Source organism: Streptopelia decaocto (assembly GCF_964273445.1).
Source record: "Streptopelia decaocto genome assembly, chromosome: 2".
Classification (NCBI taxonomy): Eukaryota; Metazoa; Chordata; class Aves; order Columbiformes; family Columbidae; genus Streptopelia; species Streptopelia decaocto.
In genome coordinates, this window is record NC_138655.1 from 91,114,879 (window position 1) to 91,142,729 (window position 27,851).

Here is a 27,851-nt window from a genome sequence, read left to right on the forward strand (position 1 = left end):
ATGCCAAAGCAATAGGTGAATTTATAAACAAGTTACCATTGTCTCAGTTGTGTTTTCTTTTTGGCAACAGGTTCATCTTATGAATCCTGATTACGTTCCCAAACCATGCTGTGCACCTACCAAACTAAATGCCATATCTGTTCTTTATTTTGATGATAATTCTAACGTAATCTTGAAGAAATACAGGAATATGGTAGTCAGAGCATGTGGATGTCACTGACAAACAGTCTTCACACAGACTCTGTGATTCTACCACGAAATTCCATCCTACCGTCCATGCTTTCATGAACTACCTGACCTTGGAGAAAAAAATAATCGATCGACCACCTTTTGGAACACCCTGCATGTGCCTCATGCAGGGGAGGGGTATGGGGACCAGGTGCTGGGGCACGAGCAAACCCCTGGACTTTTTACAGACTGACCCTGGGCCACGGTGGCTGCTCAGCTCTGCCGAGCCAGCGTGTGCAAAGCAGAAATCTGCCCACAGACGCTTTATATTGAATGGGACCGTCTTAATCTCACGTAGCAGCGTGGCCTTCGCAGTTACTTGGATGCATGCTGCAGCTTTACCCGATAGGCACCCAACACTCAAAACAAGTGAGTTCTTTTTCTGGGGGAAGATGAGGGGAGAGCGAGCGAGCTTAAGAAAGCGGTGTTAGTCCTTCAGACTTAAAAGTATACATGTTGTCCAAGATAACACAAAATTCTAAAGGTTAGGAATTGCCTTTTGTCTAGAAGGACCAGTTACTTCACTTAGACTGTTAGTCTCCTCCTGAATCCGTCATGGTGGTAAGCATCTTAAATTGTGCCAAAGCAACAATGTTTCGGTTCTCTTATTCTCCAAGCACAGTTTAAGTCTGATGCTGCAAGCGTGAGCTGGCCTGGCTGCACCCTGTGTTAGAAACACTAGTGTGAACACAGACCCCAGCTGGTCTTTCCAGTTTACTATTTGACTGAGCAATGGAACTTTATTACACTTGTTCTTATGCAACTTCCTTCCATTCCCCACATGGAGCTGCCTCATCTACTACCACTTGCCCAGGAAGGAAGTCAGGACGCTTCTACAGCTGTAAGTCAGACTTAAAAGTTTAGGGGCCATTCATTCTCTAGCTGGACAATTTATTTACAGGAAGACAGAATCTCAACAACACACGCAAGTCTTGGGCCAACCTCTCCCCTTCAACTCACGCAACTAACAAACTGGTATAAAGGATACATTCACAGTGTAGCAACAGTTTGTCTAGCAGAAGCAAATAGCAAATTGTTTTGATCATTATTAAACTTGTATTAAATGCACTTACCTCTAATTCTTGCATTTAAAAGGCTTCTTGTAAATACAAGCTATAATTTATTGCACTTGTCACTGTATATTCATTGTGCTGTATCATTTATAGAAAGACTGCTTTTTAAAAAAGTTTTTATTTAGAAAAATCTCAGTGTAAACAATTGTACCACTTTGACTTTATACAAGAAACTCATGAGATTGTGCTTCACTAGAAAGTTGTTAAAAACATGATAATAAAGGCTTTCTTTAAGGCAGAAGTATATACATTGATCTAATACATCTGCCAGTACAACACTTAGCTTTCACTGTGGCTTTTTCACCCTTACACATTTTTAAATTGAACAGAATCAAAAGTTCTGGACAGACAGTGAAGTGAAGTACCAGGAGAAATTCACTGATTTAAATATTCATTGCTGGTTTGCTTTAAAAACAAAACAAAACAAAACAAACCCAAAAAAACAAAACACACAAACCCAACTTATTCCATATGATGGACAAAAATCAGCATCTTGACAGATTAGTCAGCCTGTAGTGATCCTCATTCCATGAGTTTCTATGCACACGAGATGGCAGAATTCAGTTCTTGGTTTGCCGTTGTCTTTGTATCATCACAGTCTCTGTAGCGTAAATTCTTTGGCTTTCAATTAAGTCTAACATGGAACAGCTTCTGCACCAAAGAACAGATCCATATTCTAACCCAAGGCACCACAGAGTGCCTGGTCCTAGCATTCAAACTTACCAACACTTGCAGCTTGGGAAACAGTTAAGGCTCAAGAAGAGGAGTGGGGAACTACTTTTATACTACTGTAGGATAGCTGAACAAAACCCAAAAAAACAAAACAAAAAATGTACTACTTGTTGTTTAAGTACTCTGAATAAGGAGCAAGTCAGCACGAAGTGTGGATGCAGGCGAGGGCACGAAACCCGTGTCATCAGCTCTGATCATTTAACGTTAATGGAGCAGTTACAACAACTTTGGCTCTATAGAAGTAGAGCAGAGTTGCTCCTCTGGAGCTGGATGGAAACAGCCTACGAAAATTCACCTGACACATGTACACTATGGCATCAGTAATGTTCAGGCACATGTTACAGTACCATCACTTTCATTATGGCTAGACCTCCCACACTGAGAGGATTAACAGGAAACAACCAGCTCGTGGTGGCTTGGTATCTTCCAAAGGTGTGTGTGTGTATGTGTGTTTGCAACCTCCCATGACATTCCGTTTCTTATCCAGCAGCTATATTAAGACAAATAGGGTTTAAGTACACTGGCACTCAACACAGCTGTAGCTTTTGCCTTTCTAGTAATGGTGGACATTTTGTAAGGACTACTTTTTAACCAAATCTAACCTGAAGACAAAAATATTCTACTGGTGCCCTTAAGCTGGTTTTCTTAATGTATTTTAGTCTCAAAGGAAACCATTTACACTTCATTGTGGGAACACAGAAATGCAGTAATAGTACCATGCTGAAAATATTCTCAATTTGCACAGTAACTACTTGTTAGTTTTCCTTCACACACAAGGTAGCATGTCTTTAACACACACACAGAGGGAAGATACCAATGTATAGTACATTCAGTTTCCTAAAAAAAGAAATTTAAAAAAAGCCCAAATCCCCACCCCCCCAACCCCAAATACACTATTTGAAAATTAGCAATGATTGAAATCCCTCAGATACTGTACAAAGACAGCCAGGGACGGAGCATCCAGACTTTTATTACAATTCATCCCTTGCTTGACGCAAGACAAAGCTGTGCAGTGATTCAAGGTCTCTCGTTCCATTGTGTTCACTGACTTTCTTTCCACCTCGGAAAAGCAGAAGCGTAGGATAACCACGAACCTTCAAAAGACACACACACACACAAAAAATAAACTCGTTACTAATGTTTGAACTCACTGGTATCCTTCACTTGTATTTACCTGACTGAAAAACCTGACCAAGCCACTCTCAAACAATAAGCCATTTTAATTTCAAAGAACCACATTCAAACACCATGCCAGAACTTCCAGTGCCAACGTGCAATTTCTAAACATTTGTAATTGAAAGGGATAATGCATGTTCCTCTGGGCTCCTGGAACAGCAGCTCCAGCTCTTGGTCTTGGTGTCTGCCTACCAGCACCAAAATACTTTTTTCTAGGAACAGAACTTTACATTGGCTACCACAAGACTGCTTTGGTGCTTTCACAGAGGGAGGCTTCTTAAATTAGGAACTTATTCAGCTTTATCGAATAATGAGAATGACCAAGTCTGCACAAACAGTCCAGAAAAGAAACTGTGTCACCAGGTGCCATTCTGAACTACCCCATTTTTGGCTTACGGAGAACACAGCTGCACTGTCACCATGCGCTCACAACACAGCAGCCGGCTCGGCTGCACCCTGGAGTCTCTCACATCTGCTACACAATACGAGCCCGGTCATTTCAGATCTTTCACACTTACAGAAAATCTGTTGCAGACATTACGTTCCACAGTGCAGTCTACTTCTGCTATTTTGACATCAGTCAAACCTGGAAATTGCTCTTTGGCAAGGTTTTCCCAAGTTGGAGCCAAGTTCTTACAGTGACCACACCTAGAAACAAAAGAGAGAAATTTGTTTCACAGATGCACCTTCCAGTTTATCTCTACTGTCCTGCTGCAATAGCTCTAAGTTTAACTAGCTGCCTTTCCTATCCCCTAATGATTTGGCCCTCAAATTCCCTTGCACTATTATGTCAGTAAATGAGCTAAGAAAATGAGTGATTTTATGTAAGCTGAGCACTGAAGTAGTCTCTGGCCTTCATTAGTCTCATCTGGAATGGTATTCTGGATGTCGGTGCATTAACATTTTTGCCCTGCAGAGGAATATGAAGCCAAGTGAAGATGAGCATAGAGAATATTTAAATGGAAAAAAAAAAAAGATTGCTAAGAAACAAATGTTAAAAGCAAGGTATAGAACATCTGTAGTACAAATTAAGTTTTCAGGTGGCATGTGCCAGTTATGCTAAAGCTACGTAGACATTATTTAAATGAGATTTTAATTTCCCTATTAAATTTCTCCCAGTTCCTAATGGCCTCCTTGACCAACGTAGCATCTCCCAACACTGGAAACTCAATAGAGACATTTGTCAACACAGATTCTGTTTTTGTGAAACACTGCAGCAGTTTAATGCGCTTTTTCACTGAAGGTACTTTCAAGTTTAAGCACTACCACTGTACTTTCAGGTAGATCCACAATGGAATTGTTTGATAGTCAATAAGTTTAACTTAGCAGATGGCAAAAAAACCCCACAGATCAGGCCTTATTCCGATTTGCATCAAATAGAGAATTATTCCAGTTTTACCATCAATAACACAAAAAAGCCTGTTTCTATTTTATTCCCTTATGTCTCTACAGTAATGTGAGAATGTGGTCCACAGAGTACACACAATGAAACACTAGTGTCAAGAGAGAAAATGATACCGTAAAATGGCAGGAACTATAGTAAGGTATTAATTTTGTTTATATTTTGAACTTGGCTTAGACAAGCTCATAACTTGAACTTCTCACTGCCTTCAAGAATTCCCAAAGCAGTTTAGACTTTAAAGCTGCATTGCTCATTCTGTTCTAACCCAGCTGCACCTTAATTGGGTTATTAAAACAGCCCCGCAAGTGCCTCGAGGCTGGATCAGGGCATTCAAAAAAATAATGAAAGATGTCTCAGCAAAAGTTTTCTTAATGCAAGCCAGTCTATCTTTAAATACACAGTGACAGTATAAAAGCATTTCTGACCATGCATAAAAACTACTAGAACAGGATGATTTTATGCTTACTGTGCAAGTTAACATCAATATTTATCCAAAACTAACTGAAAGACACAACTAGCAAGCAACAGAATAGTGTTTGCTGAGCCCTACATACATTAATCCACTTGGAAGAGAAAAGGGTCATTTATATGCAGAGCACTACAACTGTATACACAAGCCTGACTTTCAGAGCTAAAACTAGGATACCAGCTACATAAATATAGGAAGTATTTTCCTAAACGGTGGCTTTCTGAACATTGCAGCCAGAGAGCACACACTGGTTTAAGAACTTTACTCTGCATCCTGAACAACCATTTCTCAGCTTGTCATCCAACACTGATCCTATCTCCGAGATCCAGCAGCACCCCACAAGATGAGGAGATGGTTAACATGCAGTATTATTAAGAAAAGATAATTTAAAAGGGAGCATTTCTTTACCTCAAAATTTTCCGGAAAAAGTTTCTCAGATAATGAATGTCTACGTGCGCCAACAAGCCCTGGGTTCAGAAATCAGACTAGAAGCTGCTGTGTGCGCAGCTGTAAATTGAATTTACCAGCTGGTTCTGCTGGTGGCACAGTAGCAGCACAGGCACAGATTCAGTCCCTCACAGCGCACAGAGAGGATAAAGGGAGTGAAGAAAGAGCAGTAAACATGAAGGGGGATGTGTGCATGGGCAGGGTATTTCTTAAGACAGTGGTGGCAGATACTTGCGCACAACCAAAAGCAGATCTTTCAGACATAAAAGATCACAGAAGTGTCTCTCAAGTAGCAAACCAGACTGCGTTAAGAAGGGTGACAACACTGGAAAAGACTGCATCATTGAGATTACGTAAAATGAAACCTTCCCTGGTACTTCTTGCCTACAATAAGAAACATAGTCATGCCTACTGTCAAAGTTAAGCTGTAATATTTTGATACTCCTGAGCACATTTAAATATTGGTTGCATTATCTTGTGTTGCTTTGTATTGATGACCTTTTACCACCACAAACAAAAGATCTTTTTATATTTTATATACTGCATTAGTGGGGTGACCAGTGATGAAATCAGAGATGTGTTATCTTTCACACAGTGAAATACAGTTTAATTTTAATCTCCCCTGTGCTAGGCTTCCTTCTATTGAGTAAGAGACTGGGCAATGGATGAGAAAGATGGTATGCAAGTTCCATCAAATTCAATCCAGGCACAAATAAAATGAAGCCTATAAACCAGAAAGAGTAAGGTAAAACTTTCTTTTGGTCTCAGAAAGGAAACAGTAAGAAAAGGGGGAAAATATTTGTTGTATGAGTTTGTGATGCTGAGGTGTTATACCACATCAGGTCCCAGGCTCTGCAGTGTATGCCAGTGATGGCAGGTTGAAGACAGGTCATTACATTTTCTTAACCAGTGCTTTCACAGAATCACAGAATGTTAAGGAGTGGAAGGGACCTTGAAAGATCATCTAGTCCAATGCCCCCGCCGGAGCAGGTCTCTACACCTACAGCATCTGCATTGGACATTTCTACCTTGGGTCACTATTGGAACATATTACATGGAATATACTATTTTAAGAACATTTCAAAATTGCCACTTGGACAAATTAGTTTTTTGTCAGCTATTTGAAGAGAAGCGGCCAGTTGCCATAGCTCTACAGCCTGTACCCATTCCCAGATACTCCAGTGAGATTTCCAAGAGTGGCTGGTTGTGGTAGGAGAGGACACAAAGGCCAGCACACTCTCCTTTCCCAACACTGGTGATACACTCCCCTCACCTGACCCTAATCAAGGGATAGGAGGACGCTGAGCCAGCAAAGACAACTTCACTCTCCTTGTTCCCCAGCATTGCCTGAGGCTGACATAGTAAAGTTTCTCTGTCAGCCTTTCTAGAGAGAGGGATCCCAAAAAAGCTTAAAAACAGAGTGAGCTTTTTTTGCTCTAACTCTTGCCCATACACACATTCCTCAGTTAATTCACATTTTAGATCCAGACAACAAATACCATACTACATACAACTCAAAGACCTACAGCAAGTAATGCACTGATAGCTCAGACCAACAGTAATCCTGAACAAGAACAGGTGCAGACTTCTTACCATGGAGCAAAGAATTTAATAAAGGTAATCCCCCTAGCAATGGTTGCATCGAAGTCTTTTTCAGAGAGAGAGAGCACTGCAGCCTGTTCATAAAGAAAAAAAAAGTAAAAGAGTCAAAACTTTTTGTATAGATAACATCAGCCAAACAAGCTTTTAGCTACCTGAAAGGGAAATTCAAACTGGAAAATATAATATTATTGATAATATAAACAAGAGTAGCAGCAGCACACCTTGCTTCCACCCTTCAGCTGCTTTTCTCCCCTAGAGAGGCTCCAAGCCTGACAGTATTTAAGAAGAGACTGGACAACGCCCTCAGACACATGGTGTGAACTGTGGGGTTGTCCTGTGCAGGGACAGGAGTTGGACTCCATGATCCTTGTGGGTCCCTTCCAACTCAGGACATTCTATATAAAGATGCAGAAGAGAAATGTGTATTTCATGCTGTATCTCATCCATGATCAGAGAAACCAAACATTTTCAGGGGATTTGCCTGTATCCAAATTTTCAGTTGTTGGAAAAAATTGCCTTAATTTTAATACACTGTCATACAAAAGTTTCAAGGGACAACCCTGAGAGGAGCTGTCTTAAAGCACAGAGTGGCCACCTGAGAGTTTAATGAGGTATTTAACGCACACTAGTGATGTCTTGACAGCTCTTCTCCCTCTGCTGTACCGCAGTGTTTCATGCATAGAAAAAGCTGTTACCAGAAACACGTTATTTGCCTCTCAAGAGGACATGGGAGCAGTGGCACAGGAGGGAAGGGATGACAGCACATTGCTTGCACAGGGTCTCACGTGAGAACACAAAACCATAACAAACTCCATTTTTTGTGTGAAACCTGTAAGGGTGGGAGGGACTAAAAGTAAATAAATAAATCACACACCTGTAAAAGCTTCAAATTCAAATGGAAGCAAAAGGAAAAGAGTGCAACTGACAGTATTACCCATTATACTTTAAACCCAGAAAGAGATTTATGAAAAGAAGCCAAAAATAAACTTGAAATGACAATTTATCTTGTACCTTTAAACATTATGTTAATAACTGCTAGTTCATGAAATAAAGTTATTTCATTAGGTTGAAGTGTTATTACCTCTAAAGAATAATTTAGAAATTATACTTTCTAATTATTAATTACAAATAATTAGATGAAGAAAAAAGGAGCACTAAATACATATTCTTCTATTCTGAATCTCCTAAATGGATATCCAAACCAGATGTTCCAAACATCATTTACAATCTAAGATACCAAATCTGAAAACCCCATAAACAATATCCTCCCCACAATCCACATAGTAAAACACATTTTAAATATCTGTAGATTACTACTGGAGTAGCAATGTGAAGTATATAAGCACAAAAATAAGTTTAATATCAGACAGCTCAATTTTAGGCTTGGTTTCTTAAGAAAAGACATCTTATGCAATCACATAATCTGAGCATCTGCTGGTCACTCTACCTTAACCCATCTGGATAATTTTTGAATTCATTTTAGCCATGTCTGCCAGGAAAGAAGCCTCACAGACATAAAAGTGTCTGTGAAAGGGTTGGCAACTACCTGGCCCATTTAAGACCTGGGAGAATCTAGGCAGGGACACAAATTTGAAGTTGGAACTCATTGCTTTTGCTGCCTGTGGAACTGGTCTTGAGCAACTGCAGTCGGTGTTTGCTGGCTGTGTGGGCCAGCCCCTTGTTTCAAAACTCACGAAAACAAAACCAGAACCAAGGTGTCTGAAGATGAGCAACCAAGAAATGGTGGCATCCAAAGCTGTGATGTAAAGTTGCAAAAACAAGCTGAGTCCTACACTGTGTCTATTATTTGGCAAAATATCCCCACACAATCCTTTCTTGTTTGTACTTGTGCTGGTGCATGCAAGGCCTAAGTGGGAATTTGCATCACATGTGGTTTGTGTTACTTCTATAAAAATAGACAATTAATTGCTTTCTTCATTGTGCTAACATCAGCTTGTTAGGATCTTCCAAATATGAGGTCAATTAAAAAAAAAATCAGGGGTATGAAAATTGCAAATCTGTGTTGTCTATAATGTTTGGTAAGCCACTTTATGCTAGATGAGTAATGTTGCTGGAAAAGTCAACTGGGAAAGGCAATATGCTCCTGTGACAAGCTGCATATAAGCTGTATTTATATTAATAATATTGATGCTTTTTAATTACGTAAGTTCATTCAACATCACAAGGGAGTGTAAATCACCATCCCTTTTCTTCTAGGCAGAAGTATGTTTTCCACATTTCATGAAAAACTATGCTCAAAAACTATCCCTAATTTCTCAACCTCACCAATTTTATAGTCAGCTACAAGAAAAATAGCAGATGAAATGCCAAAGTGATTAAAAAACCACAGAAAACTAAATGACATGAAGTACAACTATGCAAAGGTGATAATGTTACTCCTGTCAATTCCTTGGCAACATTCATAACCCCTGTAGCTCCTACAACCAGGATTAGAATCAGCCTTCAAACCTGAGGAGTTTCCTTGTTACAGGACATGTTACCATGCCACATTTAGGTCAGTCTTCATAACCTTTGCTTGTTTGTTGTATCTGAAGACAGTCCATAAGTGTAGGACACTGGCTTTTTTAAGGGGCTAAGCAGTGTGCACCATGCTCCTGGGTTCAAGTGAGAATCTTGCAAGAAATGTTCATCTCCATAGCAATGAAATACGCCGTCATAGAGACTGAGGTGCCAGGAGTTCCGCAGACAAAGACTGTTATTAGTGCTGCTCTATCTAAACAACTTATTGCAACCACAAAAAAAAAAAACAGATTCTTTTTCCTTCTCCAATTCCTCAGGTTAGTAAAAGTATCACTAGGATTTATGGTCTGATTCCACTCATTAATTACTAAAAAAAATAACCAGAGAAGTGGTTGGTTCAGTTTACATTCTCAAGCTATCGAAGAGAGAAACACATGGAAGACTCAGGCTGCTGAAATAGTTTGACCACTTTTAACTCCACTGGGGAGTGCAGGAGCACTTACCTCAACAGGGGTGGGTTCTGCAGGTGGCTGCGGGGCTTCGGCAGGTTTGTCTGCTGGGGGCTCTTTCCCTGAGCTCTGCAGTTGGGAATCCACATATTCCTTTAAGGAATCGAAGTCCCTCTTCCCTTTGTACTGGTCACCCTGCAATTATCAAATAGTTAACAGAAGTGTATATATGTAGTTAATCTGGCAAATAGATGATTACCAGAAAAACATAAGCGTAAGCTTATTTATAATAAATACGATTATATAGTCAATAAACTTCTCCATGGCATTCCATTCACTCCATATCTCCAGGATTTGCCATAGATTCTTCTGTATCAAAAGTGAACAATCTAAAATTTCCTTGAAATGAACGGTACTTTAGAAATGTAGAAGCAAACTTCAGAAGCTTTTCCGCTTTGACCTTAATTTTCAAGGTTTTCTTTTTCCAAACCTAAAGCTACAGCAAGGAGCACTAAGATACCCATCACTGTTTGGCAATGGTCTCTGTTACCATGAGAGCTCTGTCCAGTGTTTTGACAGGACTGAAAGATGGACTTGCATGTCACCTACATCACTTGAACTACACCGTCGCTCCTCTGGCCCACACACTTGTCACACACCCTCAGAAAACCCAAAGAATGAGGCAACGCTCTCTGGGTGCATCAGTTCATGTGGGAGCAAGAGACAACCGCTGTCTGCTGCGGGCCAGGCAACTCCAACAGCACCACTCTGACCAAAGTTAAGTCACATTTTTGAACCTGCATGTACAGCTCTTGACTAGCCAGATCTTCAAGAAGGCACAGTTTGCCTTAGATGCTTCCCTGTATCTCAGGTACTTTCACAACTCTAGAGAACAAGAAATGAGAACATCTCTGAGCAGTTTCTAGTCTCAAATCCCTGTCAGTCATCTCCAAACTGGCTCTTGCATGATTGCCCTCAGCGCTCTCTGCAAAGATCAGTACTAATTTCTCTGTTCAAAAGAGACATAATCTCTTTGAGACACTACACATCCATTTTGAATGAAACTCTCAAGTTTCAGTCCCATGCTGTGTGGGCTACAAGATGTATCTCCTCTCTCAGATGAAGAGTGACTCTTCAAGAAACAGCATACAACATACAGCAGCATACAATCTTCCATACACTGGAAGTTGCAGACACCTCTGCAACTATTTCCTGTATCTTTGGAACTCTTTTTACACATTTGCCTTCTTTTATCATGGATAACGTTACTTGGAACTAGCCACTTTCCCTGCACTGGATCTAAATCACAGAGGAATTAATCTAAGATGATGCAAGAAGCCTGTACCTGCTTTTTTGTCTCCATTTCGGCAGGGCTAGGCTAGTGCCCGTTCATTCCTCCCAGGGTTTCTGCTGCATCTAACCAAGAGGGATTCTGTGATGCCAGACTTCAGTTATGACAAAGGGGATGATGGCATGACAGACAACAATGCTGGACAGCTGAAGCCGTTCTCCTCCTCCCCTCCTTGCTAAAACAGTACAATAACAGCCAGAGAGACTTCCAGGAATTTCTGCGTCAGATTATTGGAAAGTTGTTGGGGTTGTTTTGTGTTTTGTTTAAATATATTGTATTAGCCCACAAAGAAAGATGTGATTCTGGTGGCAGTAAGCCACCAGGGAATACCACACTGCCAATGAAGAAAAGCCAGTTTGATGTCAACAGAAATATATTGTTCAGATTAATGGCTGAGTTTCAGCTTTACCAAATACAACCACAGTGATCCGCTTTTTCTTTCACTGCACTCAATTCAAATAAATCCAAGCAACTCAAACTTTGATAATTATAAAGGGTCAAAAAAAAAAGTGATCTGGCTTGTCAAGAAAAACCACAACTAACTTTTCTAGATCAAGACAGTACAGTTCTGGCAAGGTATCTTGCCATCTGTGGCTATCTGAAAAATAATGCAGCTGGAAAACCATTCTGGAGAAACAGCAGAACACTTCCCATTCTTCAAACTCACGCCCCATACAGACCAAAGTTTAACTAACCGAAAACACCTCTACCCTTGGATGTGGCACTTTGTCTGACTTGCTCCCTCAGCTTCCAGTTCTGCTTCCGACATGTGCCAGGCACAGCTATAACAAGACCACGTATTTCCCATATCAACCAGGTTGGGATTCAGAAATTCAGGTGCTACTTCATTTAAATTCCCTGGAGTGTCTGATCTTATAGGGGTGTTTATACCAAACCTCACATGCACTGGTAGGTACTTAGGGCCACTTTCTCTTTAGAGGGCCAGAAAACTGCCACAAGCAACAGCCACAAAACTGTACTGAGTAGCAAAACTTTCATCTCTGGTACTCTAGATGTTCAAAAAGGAATGCAAGAGGAGTGGGGGAAAAAAACCACCACGACCCCAAAACTTATTAGGTAAGAGCTGAAAGAGAAGTCCTGGGTTCTCTGCTGGCAGACCTATTTTTAATATCCATTTTATACATTTAATTTATTTTGAAAGCGTGAAAAATATGACAAGTAACACTGCTATTTATACTATGTTTATTTGCTGCTGTTAACGTATATGGTATTTATAAATATTTTACTTCCCTGTAACTTCAGAATATTGAAATTCCTTGACTTGCTACAAGGAAAAACGTCAACTGGGCCCATAGGACTCTCACTGGCAGTGTCATAAGAAGTGTTCAGATTTATAAGAAGGAAAATCTGCATCACTCAGCCCTCACTCAGCAGATAGGCACAACTTACAGATGAGAACATTCTGATATACATTGTGAAATATAAATTTAATTATTTCTATTTCATCTATGTTTTTGTATTCCATAGGAGGTAAGGTATTAAGATAAAGTACACCCAAAATTCCCCTACACAGTAGCGTAATTGGAAATACTACTTACAGACTTTTGAACATCATACTGGTTATTTGCAAAGCACAAAGAGCAAAAAGCTCTAACTTTCATCTGTGGATGAAGGATAGCTCTTCCAGTACCAGACTGAACCTCCAACATCCTTTTGTCTCACAAGGAGACTTTCCTGTATGCCCACTTGATCTTTTTTTTCCAAAGAATGCAAACATAGTCCAAGTATTGTTTAGAAAAAAAATGGTCTAATCTTTTGTTGAGCTTGCAGACTCACCTTTTCACCATTCCTAAACCAGAGGAGTGTGGGGTAGCCACGAACTTGGGTTTCAGAGCAGACTTCATAATGCTGGGTACAGTCAACCTGCATTTTGGAAAAAATACAACCCATTCAGTGCATAAAATAAATATGCATCAGGCATCATAGCTTCCCTTATGTTTAAAATCTCAGAAAAATACAGGAACTAGCAATGCATGGCTTGGCAAAACTCAGTACCAAGTACTGTCTTGAGAACAATTATGTCTGCTTTCCAAATAGTGGTTTGGTTGTATAATTGGGAGGCTGTGTGCATGTTGTGCCTTTTTTTTTCTTTTAAGGGATTGGGGAGGGAGGTATGGATAGAAGGATGTAGTAACAGTTACAAAGAACAATGAAGACATAATTAAATATCCCAATTAAAACAAGTACTTGGTATTCTCAATGAATAAAAAGACCACATGGACAGTAAGACCCAAAACGCTAATGTGAGAGAGCTCTAAAATGAAGATATATTGCCTCATCCATTTTTCAGAAGGCTACTCTTCAAAGACTTCAGGAGACACGTCAACACCTAGCAAGTTAACTTTGCTCCAAGGGAAGTTCAAGTGTATAGAAACACTCAATTCTAATATGTCATAACTAATCTGTAAAGTTACCAGTTTATAATCTTTTTTGAGGCAGATGAAAAAGTAGGGGAAAAAAAAAGATAACAAGCATTGAAGACTTTGCTCCACACAGCACTTGGATTTAGAATTTTGCATTAGAAACACTTTGCCCCAGATCACTGAAGATCAATTCTAGCAATTAAAAAGAATCCTGCCAGTAGGTGTTATTGCTAAGACGCTATTCCTCCAGTTTACATGAAAGTTGTGGTTCAACCTTCTTAGAAACCGTTGTGTTTCCTGTTTACTTACAGACTCACAATTTCAGACAAGACCTATTTCAAATAGTTTCATAAGGTATACAGTTACACAGAATTGACTAGCATGGAGACAATTCTTAGTGGCTTTATTAAATAGCAACTATCAGTAACAGTGAAAACATGACAGACAACTGAATAAACAGAAATTTTGGAAATTTTTTGTTTATTTTTCTCTGGGTAACCCAGAATGGTAACTTCCCAAGATATTTAAGCTAAGCAATGATTTTATCAGACAGCAAGCATTCCGGGTTCTCAAAAAATAAATCAGCAGATGCAACATTTGGTAAAGACACCATCAAAGGAGTAACAACCTCTGCTATCTTATTCTCAGAGGGAATCTAATTTTCTATCGACTGGGTGTCAAAATTATATGTCTTCTCTAAAGTTCAACTATGCTGACCTGCTCTGCACATCTACAGCGTACCTGAATTAGCAGATTTTCAAAGCATTAAAAATAAAAAGAATAATAATAAAAAAAAAGAAGTCAAGCTCATCACCCCTAGTCACAGTTGAAAGCACCATGGGGGCAGAGGCAGAGGAGATGGCTGGGATTTTGCCCCTCTGTGGGACTGACAACACCACAAGCTGTCAACGCAGCCTTTCAGATCAGTGGATCCACTCTGAAAGCTTAAGGATATGGAAGTTGAGCACAGTCAGTTTTCCACCGCTGGCAAATAGAGAGGGATTCACATCTTGAGCCACCTGGACTTAGGTATGGGTCAGCAAATAAAGCCAGTAACTGCAACTGCCAGACCACCTCCATACCTTTGCAAAGAAATCACTCCATGTACAAGTAACAAGTTCTCACGGTAAATACACCACAGAATCTGGTTATCAACCCTAAGGGAAATAGTAAAGCCAGACAACATATCAGTTTTTAAAGTGGAAGGCCCCCCAAAACCTTTAGAAAGTTCTGTGGGGGAGGAGGAGGGACAGGAGAGAGGAGAAGTAATTCATCATAGAGCTCTGTAGTTCTGAAATTTGCTAAATAGAATCCAATGCTGTAAATAGCAGATTAGAATTCACTGTCCCACTCAAAATAAACACTGAAGTCTATAAACTTCTGACAGAGGGGAAGCATAATAAAAAACAAATCTCAAAATATTATTCCCTGCATTTTAACTATTAGACTTATTCCCAGCTCTCTCTGAAACACAGAGAGCTAGCTGTGTTTCTAACAAGTCCTTGCTTAAAATGAGGGAGTTCTGTCAACTATGTATGTGTGAGAAAATAACCATCTCAAAATTAAAATAGAAACTATGACTATAAAAGGATTCAAGAAGTGACAAACAAAACAATTATTATTTGCAAATCACAGCACGAAAAGCATGATATTTGGCTGAAACATCCATTCATACAAAACACATTTTCAGACTAAGAACACTTCACCTACCTTGCCAATCTTGACAGTTTCCGAATGCTCAAAAGCTTGAGCCAGCTGTTCCCAGGTTGGGGCCAAAGCCTTGCAATGACCACACCAAGGGGCAAAGAATTTGATAAAGTGATTGCCTTTTAAGTCAAAGAAAAAAAAAAAAAAGAAAAGAAAAAATATTTAACTCATTTGGAATGAATTTGGCTGCAATTAAAGACTAGGTACTAATCTCAGACTGCAAATTTATCGTGGTATTTCCTGAGTTAAAGATAGGAAACACAGTGAATCAAAGGCCAGGACAGAATACTTCAGCAATTAGGTTTTCAGTGCTTTATGCAGTCCCACAGTGTTGCCAGTTTCCCTGAAAATCCAAACAGCTTCACAACCTCAAGCCAACAAATGAGATATTAAATTGACATTTTCAACCTAATATTTGCTACTATGTCTAATTCTACCATGTCAATCACTTGCCTTATTACAGAGCAGAAAGAGCCATCAAGGAACAGGGATTTGTAACAGCATAAATGAAAGAAAATTTTAGATTTCAACTCAAACATTTCTTAGGAAACACCACTGCATGAAATACCTGAACTACCTAAATAATTTTGTTCAGCTTTCCTGCTCCTTTTTCTGCCCTGGACTTCGTATTTTCAAGTCAACTATGCAGAAACTGCTGCCTTTAGTAGATTTTTGTGGTGTTTTATAGAGAGGTGCATCTCTCTACTATCTCCTACTAATGTTTAAAATATAATGTTAGTTGCAGAGTACCAGAATATGTAATTTCCTTCAATTAAGGTGACTGTTAACTCAAGATGCTGCATGCTTTTGCACACAAGGCAAAGCTCTGTTAATAAAAAATTAAAATAAACTTAACTAAAACAAGGAAAAAAATCAAGTTAATGTAAAGGAAAACACCAACAACTGGAGAAAATCTCTTTTTAACAGAATTATTCATAATCCTTTGAAGACTGCTTTGGGGCAGATATTACTAGAATTAATTTCTAGTTTGAGGGCTTGTTCACAAAAAGAGGCCAGAGGAAAGACATCACAAAATAAGCAGGAAATGTAAACTGCAATAGTAGTGTACTCTAACTTGCCTGTTCTGCACAAGGAATACTTCCAAGCCAATTGATGTGCTTTGCTTGGTCAAGTAAACTGCAAACTGAAATTTCTCATGAATGAATAAGAACATCTAGTCGAAATCAGCTCTTCTGTACCACATACTCTGTGATATGCTCTCCTCCCCAGTAGAAAAAAAAACAAAATTATTTTTGCCCTAGTGCACTCAAAAGGTAGACTTTTTAAGAACAAAAATCAATCTTCCAGCTGAAACTGCTAAATCTCCTGCTAAATTTAAACACTGAACTTCTTGTAACTGAAGTCAGAGAGAACAGCTTTACCATTGCATACAACCATGAGAATGTCTCCTCTATGAATGCCAACAGGTATATAATAAAAGTATTACAATAAAAATATTAAAATATTTAAACATACACTAAACTTAACTATCTTCTCAGACTGTAAAATTATTTAATGCTTAGCATCCCCCTTATGGCTTAGAGAGGAATCCATGAAGATTTTTTATGTAATTCTGTGTTATGCCACACAGGCTGGGTAGTTTTAAGTGAGCTGCACAAAATGCTCTTTTACACTTGAAAATATTTCTCATCAGTTAATAGTTACTTTATGAAGCTCGTGGATCTACCTCACTGGTGGCATTATAATACATGGGCACAGATAAATTAATTTAATCTGGCGTTTGATTTTAGGAAAACAGATTGAGGTGGTAGTGTCATCTGTTGCTATGGCAGCCCAAAGTTTGTATTGTAAGCTCTTGCTCATTCTTCAAAAAGCCCACCATGTGGGGGGAGAAATTTCCCATGTTAGGTATCACCTGTGGTATTAATTTTAAAGCTTCCAGAGAAAATACTTTTTAAAACAGTCAAACTGAGGCAAAGTGTTTTGCCCACATGAAATTCTGAGGGAAGGAAGCTAAACAATATCAAATAAGGGACAAGACTGGAGTGGAATTGGGGCAGTAAGGAGGAAACAGGTGGATTATATTTATCCAGAAGAGCAGCCTGGGAGTAAGAACAAGCCGGCCTGGAGGGAAAGAGGAAATGGGGTTTGCAAAAAAAGAGAGTGAGTGGCGAGACTCTGCCAGTTTGGTTGAGCAAGCCCTGCTAGCTTCTTCTACGGGATCAGGGGCCTTAACTTGGCTGCCTTCTGAGTGGAGAGCAATTCTTAAAACTTTCTCATGGTGTGCAATATGTAATTAAACTACTGCACTCTTAAACAGTCTGTAGTTTCATCCTCTTTCACTAGCCATTACTGCAAAATAAAAGTGGGAAAGGGGTACCTTGAAAACTAACATTCTGTTGCAGTCTTCCCACTACTGATGTCTCTGTAAGCAAGTACCTCTTGCTTATGAACAAAAGTTACCTTCTGCTATGTGCATCTTGAAGTTGTCTGCTGAGAGTTCATACATTCCCTGCTTAGGTTCAGGGGCTTTTGGTGGTTCCACATCAGATTCTGGATGCTGTTCATGAGAAAAATGAATTTTTATTTGTCTTGTACAGTAAATACACAATATTTGATTCCTGTATCACACCATTCCGCAATAGTGCTGTAAACCCTGCACTCTGAAATTTTAAATTCCCAAAGCAATGTCCTTATTTAGTTCAATTTAGGTATCTAATGTTTCCTAAGAAACAACTACTTGAAAGCAAAATGTGGAAAAGACTACCACACTGAAAAGCGCTCTCTCAGTCACTGGAATAACAGTGTCTTTCATTGTGCTGTAGTACAGTCATAGAGCACAGTAACTGCTATGGCGTTCATCACATCACCATATATTAACACACTTAGATTACATAATCGTTTCTCCACAGCATCACACATCAGCCACATCTGCCATTGCACCAGTTCAGTGGTCTTTGGACTATTTAAAAATAGCTAGTGAAAAAGCTATTTTCTGTTCCTCTAATGCCAGAAGGAGGGACCTAATAGCTCCATGAAGGCAGCAACAATGGGAAAAGGGCAAACACTTTATAGATACAACTTGCAGCAAACCCACTGGCACTTCAGCAAAAGCAAGTGACTACTTACTAGGGTCAGAGCTAGAAAGAATTTTTTAAGAACCTGAAAGTACATTTCTTAAAATAGTTTAGCATTTAATGTTTAATTATTAAAAATACTGTGTTTGTTTAAATATAACCACATTCTAATTGTGGTTCAGCAAACATTAAGGCTTTACCTTGATTAGAAACAGCAATCACAGATTTCATTTCAGGCAAGGCTTGGCTACTATATGAAAGTGCTACCCCTAAACTCAAGGGTTTTCCTAGTGATGGTATTAGCTTAACTTAACCTAACCAATTATTTTAAATCCTTTCTTTAGGCTACAACATTATCAGATAATAACTGCGCTAAAGATGGCATCCTTGTTTTAAGAGGTAATTAAGCCCAACACAAATGCAATTTATAACATATTATAGCTAAACCGCTTTTCATATTCTAGAAACATTACAACCTACAGGTGTCAACTGAATTGACACTAAGAATTGTATCTTAAAATGTCAAAATGCTAAACATTAAAAACTGCATTATGTACTGTAGTTTTAAACACAAGAAACAAAGGGCAGGTCACAGGATGAGTTTTAATTACTGTTCTGACTTATGTGGAAGCTGTTCCATACTGCTATTGCCACCTGAATTTTATTGTCAGGAGTAGACTTCCTCCTGGAAAATGAAACCTAAACTACAAAAATGACATATAAGCAAGTCTGCAGAAAGGAATATTTCCTTTTCTTATTTCCTTTTCACTTACAGATGGTTCCTCATTTAGTTTCTCCAACATCCAGTTTTCCAGTGTCTGGAAGTCCCTGGGGCCTTGGTATTTCAGAGGTTCTTGTCCTGGTTTAAGCAGCTTTAGGCTGAAGAATCAAAATGTTGAAAAGAGTGAGGCATGGAAACATTCTCGGAAAGCTGACACGCTTTGCTAATCCACAGCAATGTGGCTCAGGCTGCAGCAGCAGCTCTCTTGACTATTAATATCAGCATCACACCTATCCGTCTCAACTTAAAGGGTTATGGATAGAATTTAGGACACTTTTCCATTCCCATGTAAGCTTTTAAAGGAGATTTTAAAACCAGGGAAAAGAAATACGATTTTAAAAATCAGCATAGCTTAATATTACTTTGATCAACAAGCAAGAGCAAATAAAACATTGCAGCATTCAGTTCTAAAGTTAATCATTCATTATGCCTATTAATCCTATTTCAGTGTGTAAAAAAACATCAATTCTGTTTGTTCACTCCTCTCCACCATCAAAGGAAAAATATCCAATGCTTATTTTCCCAGGAATTTCTTTCTCACATTTCCTTCCCTGACTGCTCTTGGAATGTAGGATGTTCATGTGGTATTAAACTGATTAAAAACATCCTGAAACAAGTCAAGAGGACAAAGAGATAAGTGACTGCTTGTAGGGATTAAAGACTTTCATGATTATAACACTTAATAATTACTATCAAAACTTTTCCATAAAATACCTAAAGCTTCTACTATTAAATATTTAAGTTAAAATTGAAAGGGGACCATACTGAGTTCTGATCTAGTCTTATTTTTTAAAGCAAATAATAGTTTCAATTACTACTGTCTACTACTGGCTCTCAGTTCCCCTTGCCAAGCTGTCATTTTGTACTGTTTTTTCTTGAAATGTTTTTCTCTTTCTTCTTGTTCCACAGCTGGAAAAAATGAACATATGAAAGTGTTGAAAAAACACATAATACAAATACATTCAAAAGAGATGGGAGCTCCCACTGTGTTTTCTGCTTAAGGTGTTCTTGAATGTTCCTTGTGATGATGGCAAGTAAAAAATTCTTGAGGTTAAAAAAAAGCGATTTTGTAATAAGGAGGTAACAAGAAAAATTAAACAGAAGAACATCTAAAGTGCACCTCATGGCAATACTTTTGAAGAGGAATCAGAAAAAAAAAATCAGCTTAAAAAGCCAGCTGCACCTTTATTTTTGTCAAATGAGCATAAGTTTTCTCTAGTTCAGTTGAGAGAGTATTTTGCAGCACCAAATAATCCTGAGACAACTGTACTAATGAGTGCAGGGATGTGCTCAGCCACTTTTACTCTCAGGGGGATGGAAAGAGGATGCAGCCTTTCCTTTGATGGCTGTTTAGAAAAGCAGAGTAGGGACCAGCACATCCTGGACTTGCAACAATCCCTCTGTTGCCTGAGGAAGCTGTGAAATCTCCCTTGCTGGAAGTTTTTAAAAACAGGCTGGTTAAAAACTGACTCAGACAGGAAGACAATATCATAAATTCCCCTTCATCTCTATATTTCTGTAACTAGCAGATGACTGCCTTATCATTTCTACTTTTCAAGTACATGAAAGCAAGCAGTAACTATTCCTAGATATTCAATGACCTTAAAGAGGAGGGGGAACAAAAAAGAGCAATTACATGTTCATTCATTTTTTTTCTTGTTCAAAATCTCTGTCACTCTTTCTATTTTACAAGGAACAGCACCACAATATAATCTACTCAAATATGCAAAGATGACAGTTGTTCACTCTTGGTGATATTAAAATAGAGTAGTAATATTCATTGTTTCTTGGTATTTCTAGTGGAACTAAGTCACAAACTGTACTTAAGGACAATTCCTATTTCAATGAGGACTTTGCTATTTATAACTCTCAACTTCTACTGAGTTGCACTCAGCTGCGTCAAAGCGGGTGCAGCCAGGAGCATATCTCAAGTTCAGGCTGTTGCTGGGGTCAGAGGTAACGCTGCACAAAGTGAGCAAAGGGAAGGAAACTGAAAAATACAGGCTGTGGAGGGGCTACAGATGATTGCATTCTCCACTTATCCACACCAAGAGGAGTAATTAGTAAAGCAGTTGAAATGATCCCATCCATTTTTGCAAGAAGCTTTAAAGAAGACATAGGTGAAAAAAAAATCCCTTTTTTCCTTTTTGGCAGCTAAAAAGGGAGCATGTGTATCTAACACTACCCAGGCTGACGTCTCATAGACACTCTAGATCACATTCTGCCTACCAAAGCTGAGGTTAGTAAGGCATACATCCTTTATACCAGGATAAGTTTACCAACCTTAAACTCCTAATGAATTTCTCCTAGATCAAAACAAGCAAAATTACCTAGAAAAATCTGTACATCACCACTGCTGTACTGATACTATTAATTTATCATTTTATGAGTACTAAGTGCACTCAAAAATGTAAGAGATCACCTACACATTAATTATGAATAGTGCAGTGTACTGATGAACCTGTGACAAGTTATTTTTAAAAGTACTGTTACCAGAGACCAGCTCTGTCATGCATATACACAGCAGCATAATGTACTGTTGCTTGAGAAAGAGGTACTCTCAGAAAAAAGAAAAGGACAATTCTGGTCTTCATTTAAACACGGCCATCTTCCAAGACATAAAACAGTTTCTTTAAAAAAAAATAAAGAGTAAGAGTAGTATGTATCACATGATACTTGGCAACATGGTAAAAAGGCTTAAATGAACATATGAGGTCCAAAGGGCTACAAAGAAACCCATCAAAAAGCATAGCTTAGAAGTTAGCTTCAACAAATTGGCAGAGGATCACGGAAAACTATGGAAGAAAGAAATAGGACCAGACATCCTTTTGTACTTACGTAGGGTATCCTCGGACGCCAAATTCAGAGCACAGTGGAGTATCTGTAGTACAATCCACTTTAACAACGTAGACCTGTGGGTTTTCCATGTTGTTGTATTTATCTCCCAAATCATTCCAAGTTGGCTGGAGACGCTGACAATGTCCACACCTGCGACAGAAGGAACAATATATTTGCTTAAGAGTTGCTCACATTTAGAGGGGAATCTATGGAAAAGTCATACACAGAATCATCAGAGATTTTGATAAATTTAAAAACAGTTAAGTCAGAAATCTTCTATACTCAAGCACTGTTACATTAATCAACAGTGAATACTATTAATTGTAGGATACTGCAAACTCATCTCATGTAAAAATCATCGAGACGAGAACTTCTTGCTACTCTCCTCTTATGTTACAAAGCTTACTGAACACCCCCTGAACTTAATGAGGCTATTAAGAAAAGCACTCTCAGGCTTCCAGCTTTCTAGAAAAATCCTGTCAGGCTGTCTAGCTTTCTTTCTGCTCTAAGATTCCACAATACTGTATATTTTAGCAACAGGTGAGAAGATAACGGTTTCCTGCCTCTTCGTAAAGCCACTTACTTGTACTTGTGTGCATCACAGGAATTGTAACCACAAGTCATGAAACACACCAGGACTGATTTCTGAACAAGGTTTCTCAAAATCCTCCCATAACATACTTTGCCCAAGCAGCACAGCATAAACTACCCTGTTTCCCTGAAAATAAGACTTACCCTGAAAATAAGCCCTAGCATCATTTTTCAGGATTTTTGAGGATGCTCGAAATATAAGCCCTACTTCAAAAATAAGCCCTAGTTACAGTTCATGGAAAAAAAAAAAAAAGTCCATTTAAATAGTGCCCAGGCAGCTATACATGTAAAAAAATAATAAGTTTTGGAGCAAAAATATGTAAGACCCTGTCTTATTTTCAGGGAAACAGGGTAATTATATCTGCATATGCACAGAAAACCAGCCTTACCAGCCTTACACAGTTGCTATAACAGCAGCTCCCCAAAAGCAGAAAATGGCTATTATTCTTCTCATTGGTTTCTCAGTCTTATGAGTCATTATAGCAATACCCTAGTCCTGTAACTACAATGAAAAAAGTTAAGGAATGGATTTTCATTTCTCTTTAATGGCTGCTTTTGTCAACCCTCCAAGGCATCTAAAAATACGTAATTGGATTAACACGAAACATTCTCAACCTGACAGCATGAATGCTGTTATTGCCCTTGGCATGACCTAGACAGTCTACTCTGTAAGTAACAATTAGAACATCATTAGGACTTTGGAGAAAGTTGCTCCCATGTAAAACAGTTTCACTTATACAACTGGTTTTGAGTCCACTTGTAGAAAAGCTGCATGGATTCACACCTTTCTAGGTATCCTGCTATAATTAAGACCAAAAAAAATTACCTTGAGATTTACTTTAAGAATGTCTTCTGACCTTAATAAGGTCCTGTTGCAGTCAGGCACAGTGGGTCACACATACTCCCACTATGTGGGGGAACATGACCTCCTATACGATCTCATGCTGAATTCTCATGGTGAAGGGATGCCATGTGTTATTACTAAAATTAAATATTCCTTAAATATTTAACTTCAGACTGAAGCCCCTCCATAGTCAACTCATTCATGAACCTTGAATTAATAGGAGGATTCCCTGGTCCCTTCCTAGTTGCAGGGATTTTAAACACTGAATGAATACTGACTGGTGTTAAAGAACAGGGCACGGAAAACTAGGTAAGGCAATCTCAAGGAATTAACCTGCTGATTTTTAAGCACAGAACAGAGCTCCCTTGTCTATATTTAACATTGTGATTTCTGCTATACACAAAGTACCCTTTTCCCTTCCTTCTACAGTTTATATGAGCTAAAATTGAAAATGAAGCAAGAAAAATGCTCGTATCTGAATCAGTAATCAACTAGTTAGTCATTCCTGGTTTTCAAAAAAATTCAGTATTACACAGAAGGAAATACAAGACAAGACAATGCCCCAAATACTTTTTTTTTTTTTTTCTGAAATTCATCAGACGTAGCTGCAGTATATATAAAACCGGAGAAGTCAAAAAATAAAGAGAGCAAAAACATGCAGCATCACATGTCCCCCTTAGCCCCATGAACCTACATAGTCCTTCATTGCTGCCATTCCACATTACACCAGTGGGCTAGAGGAGGAGCTGCCAGTTCTACCCCTGGAAACAGTGGACACCCCTGTGTCAATGAGAAGTCCTGCTCTTCCTTCCTTACAGGGCCTAGGAAGGTGCAAGGATTCATAATCTCTGTTTACAAACATAAACGAAAATCCAAAAGAAACTAACAAGGCCATAGGAAGGATCCAACTTTCAGAAAAGAAAAACAAAACAAAACACCAAATGCTTCTTGTATATCACTAATATCAGGAGGTATGGGGTGAAAGGACTTTATTTGTAAGAGTTTGCAGGCTGGTTGCCTGGAAATTATTTTGCTGTGGTGGCATCTGTAGAGTACCCAGCTGCTGTACCTCCCGCTGACAGGTCAGTACTCCTCACACAGTACCAGCACTTCTCATCTGCAAAAATGAATGGCAGATTTCTTGGGCCATGACAAGAAGGGATGTAAGTGTACATAAGGACCATGTATGTCAAAAGTACAGTTACCAATAAGCCCCCTACAGTCAGTGAGGAACGCAGACATTTCTGGAGGCCACCAGTAGAGCTTGAGCTCTGCAGCTAGCAAGGGCAGCTCCACAGAAATATATAGCACAAATGATTAACCAATTAAAAGTAGACCCTGGGATAGACAGGTATAATGGTACAAGCAGCACAGGATCAGTCTCGCTCCAGACAAAAAGAATCCAGCCAATGGAAAATCCAGTCAACAGCCTTCAATTCAACAGCAAGAAACTCTGGTAATCATGTCTGCTTCAGCTCAGTGGACTTCCAGAGGTTTACTGAGACCACATTTGTTGAAAAGATCTGTAATGGTCAAAATAATACAATGAAACTACTCATTTGAGATTCCTTCCAACTAAGGAACCAGGGGAACCTCATTCCTCTGTAAACACACAACTGGTATGGACAACATCTCAAGAATATCTAGTGGCATCAAGAGAGTAACCTGCTCATGGTTCTATCCCTTGTCAAGTGTAGCTATGAAGGGGGACAGCCTGATGATTGAAAACTTTAGACATATGAATGCAAATGACTTGGAATGCTCTCTTCTTGGAGTAGCTCGCAATATTTGAAACACATGTAGGACCTGTTGTGTACCTCTGCTGTCTGGGAGTGAAGCCCTCAGCAACATTTGTGCTGAGAATCCAAAGACAAGAGTTACATCAGCTCTGTCTCACCCAGCTCTTACTGGTAGCATTGACAATGCAGCATTAGCAGCACCCACAGCAATCTGAAAGACAATTCTAGCTGAACATTGGGTTGCTTCCTGGGCTTCTCTCTCCTTACTGCAGGGAGTAGTGCCAAAACACATGCCTCTGTGAGAAGCATTACGAGATTAGCACATTAACATCACCTAGGAATAGGTCAAGAGGCTCTAATATAGACTCCAGGATGTCAGGTTGCTGCCTGATCCCACTGACAATAAAACCACTGGTATGTTTAAGCACCTCTCTCAAGCACACAGATATTCCCTTTGTCCTTCTCTTCCCTTTGGACCCAAAACTTGGCCCTGTTGGTGCCTGTCAGGAGCCAAGAGTCCAGACCAAGGGTCCTGAAGCCAAGCCTCAGAGATCTGGAGGGGGTCTGCTAAGGGTGAGAGGAACATCCAGAGGAGCCACAACAAGGCTGGGAAACGATGCAGCTCCCTCACGTTCAAGTTGGGCGGAGATCCGTAGTCCTCCCAAGGGCACAGCATGGTCCAGGTTCGCAAGGCCAGCACTCTCTTTGATGCATGCTAAGGGTGTCCACCATACGCTGGACTCTGCAATGGCCCATTTAGCACAAAGTGTCCTAGAAAGACTGCGCTGAGATGAAAGCTCCTCCAGTTTTAGGGATGCCTGTGGAACAGTCAGTCATAGCTTGGGCAGACACAGATATTATCACGTGAAAACAGAACAGACTAGAAGCACTCCTGCTCTGTATGGGCATTTCTTAGGCCTTACAGCACTCTCAGGCAACGGTCCTTCACCAGCACGTCATACGTCCTCCGCTTTTGTGGTCTTCAAAGAACAAAGGCACATATCTGCTCTTTCAAGCTTTTGCTTAGCATTTTCATATAGCATAAACAAGACAATGTTAATTACAAAAAAGGCAGCAGTTCCTCAGTTTTGAAAGGAAATGCTTTTCTGCTGTTGATTTCAAAGAGCATCATGACTCACTTATGCCTCAATGGCACCGTGTGCCAACGGAAAACCCAGGATCAAAACATAACTTTTGCACACTGTTCCCTAAACTTTATTTTATCTAAATCTGAGAAAACAGAACAAAACCAAAACCCAAACAATCAGCTCTAACAAAACTCCCAATAACCTCTACTGGACGTCAGTAAGTCAGATAAAAATGGGTAGGGCAAGAGATGAAGAAAAAAAGAATATGAACAACCACTAGAAAGTCCCAAAGATGAGAAGCACTGTCCTCTTGACACCTGTAACATCCAGCAAAGCCCTGTTCTCCCATTCTTGTAAACTAGTCTTGTGTCAAACATTGGTCCAGGACAAATGCCCAGTAGCTCTCTTGCAAATCTAAGAACCCTACAGCTCTGCTACAGCTACGTGTGGCCTCGGGGACACAGAACTACTGTTATACTGCTCCCACTGCAAAATTCTCTTTAAATTTCGTGATTGTAATGAGGACATAACTTCTCCAATGAGAACAGCTGAGAGACGGAGGGGCACAGGGCAAGCCATGGTCACCAAACTGCAACTGTTGCCATGCACAGGGGCTACACACTCTCTTTGAGGAAGGATGTGAAACAGAGTCTGGGGAGGTGCAAGGAGAGCTGCCAGGGACCCCCCAGCCCCCGCTCGCCCCCTCACCGCCCGGCGGACCGGCTACACCCACAGGCCCCACTCGGGGGGACACCGCCGGGTGCCGATGCACCGCGCTGCCGCGGGCCCACCTGGAAGGGGCGGCCACCGCCGGTCGGGCCGAAACCCCCGACAGGGCCCGCACGGCCGCGGAGGCCCGGGCCGGGCACACGCGAGGCTTCAGCCCTCCCTCCCCGGCCCGGCGCTCCGCAGCCCCCGGATGCCACTCAACGCGGGTTCCCAGCTGCCGCCCCTGGGGAAGGCGCCCGGGCTGTTGGGACTCAGGGCGGCGCGACCTCGATTTTCCCCCCCGCCGCCGGCCCGGCCTGGCCCGGCCGCCTCCCGCCGCCACGTCAATGGGGGAAGAGGCGGGCAGGAGTGCGCGGCGGGCCGGGCCGGGCCGTGCCGGGCTGCGCTCCGCCGCTCCGGATACCCACCACGGGGCGAAGAACATGACGAAGTGGGGGGCGGCGGCGGTGCCGTGCCGCAGCATCTCCGCGCTGTAGAGGTGCCGCCCGTGCGGGTCCGCCTCCGCCGCCGGGCCCGCGCCCGAGCCCGGGCCCGGCTCCGGCTCAGCCCGCCCGGGCCGGCCGCAGAGGACGGGGCCGAACACGGCCAAGGAGAGGAGGCGCCACCAGGCCGGGCCGGAGCGGAGCGAAGCCATCGCGGCGCCGAGAGAGCGAGCGGCCAAAGCGGCTCCTGCCGCCTCTCTCCCCGCTCCGCCCCGCCCGG

At 40.5% G+C, this 27,851-nt stretch overlaps 2 protein-coding genes across 2 annotated transcripts in view; one reads left to right on the forward strand and one right to left on the reverse strand.

Moving 5' to 3' along the window:
- The window catches only part of BMP6 (bone morphogenetic protein 6), a 93,027-nt gene extending 89,900 nt beyond the window's left edge, over window positions 1-3,127 (forward strand). Inside the window, exon 7 of the mRNA XM_082046365.1 lies at window positions 71-3,127. Within this exon, the coding sequence (XP_081902491.1) occupies window positions 71-220 (150 nt within the window). The 3' untranslated portion in view covers window positions 221-3,127. The remainder of the gene's footprint in view (window positions 1-70) is intronic.
- Window positions 1,401-27,851, reverse strand: TXNDC5 (thioredoxin domain containing 5). Its single transcript, XM_082046366.1, has 10 exons — window positions 27,557-27,851; window positions 22,159-22,308; window positions 19,313-19,418; window positions 17,926-18,022; window positions 15,505-15,620; window positions 13,208-13,294; window positions 10,114-10,254; window positions 7,121-7,203; window positions 3,728-3,857; window positions 1,401-3,127 (listed from the first exon to the last, which is right to left on the reverse strand). The coding sequence occupies exons 1-10, from the start codon at window positions 27,781-27,783 to the stop codon at window positions 3,005-3,007; spliced, it is 1,260 nt and encodes a 419-aa protein (XP_081902492.1). The 5' UTR covers window positions 27,784-27,851; the 3' UTR covers window positions 1,401-3,004.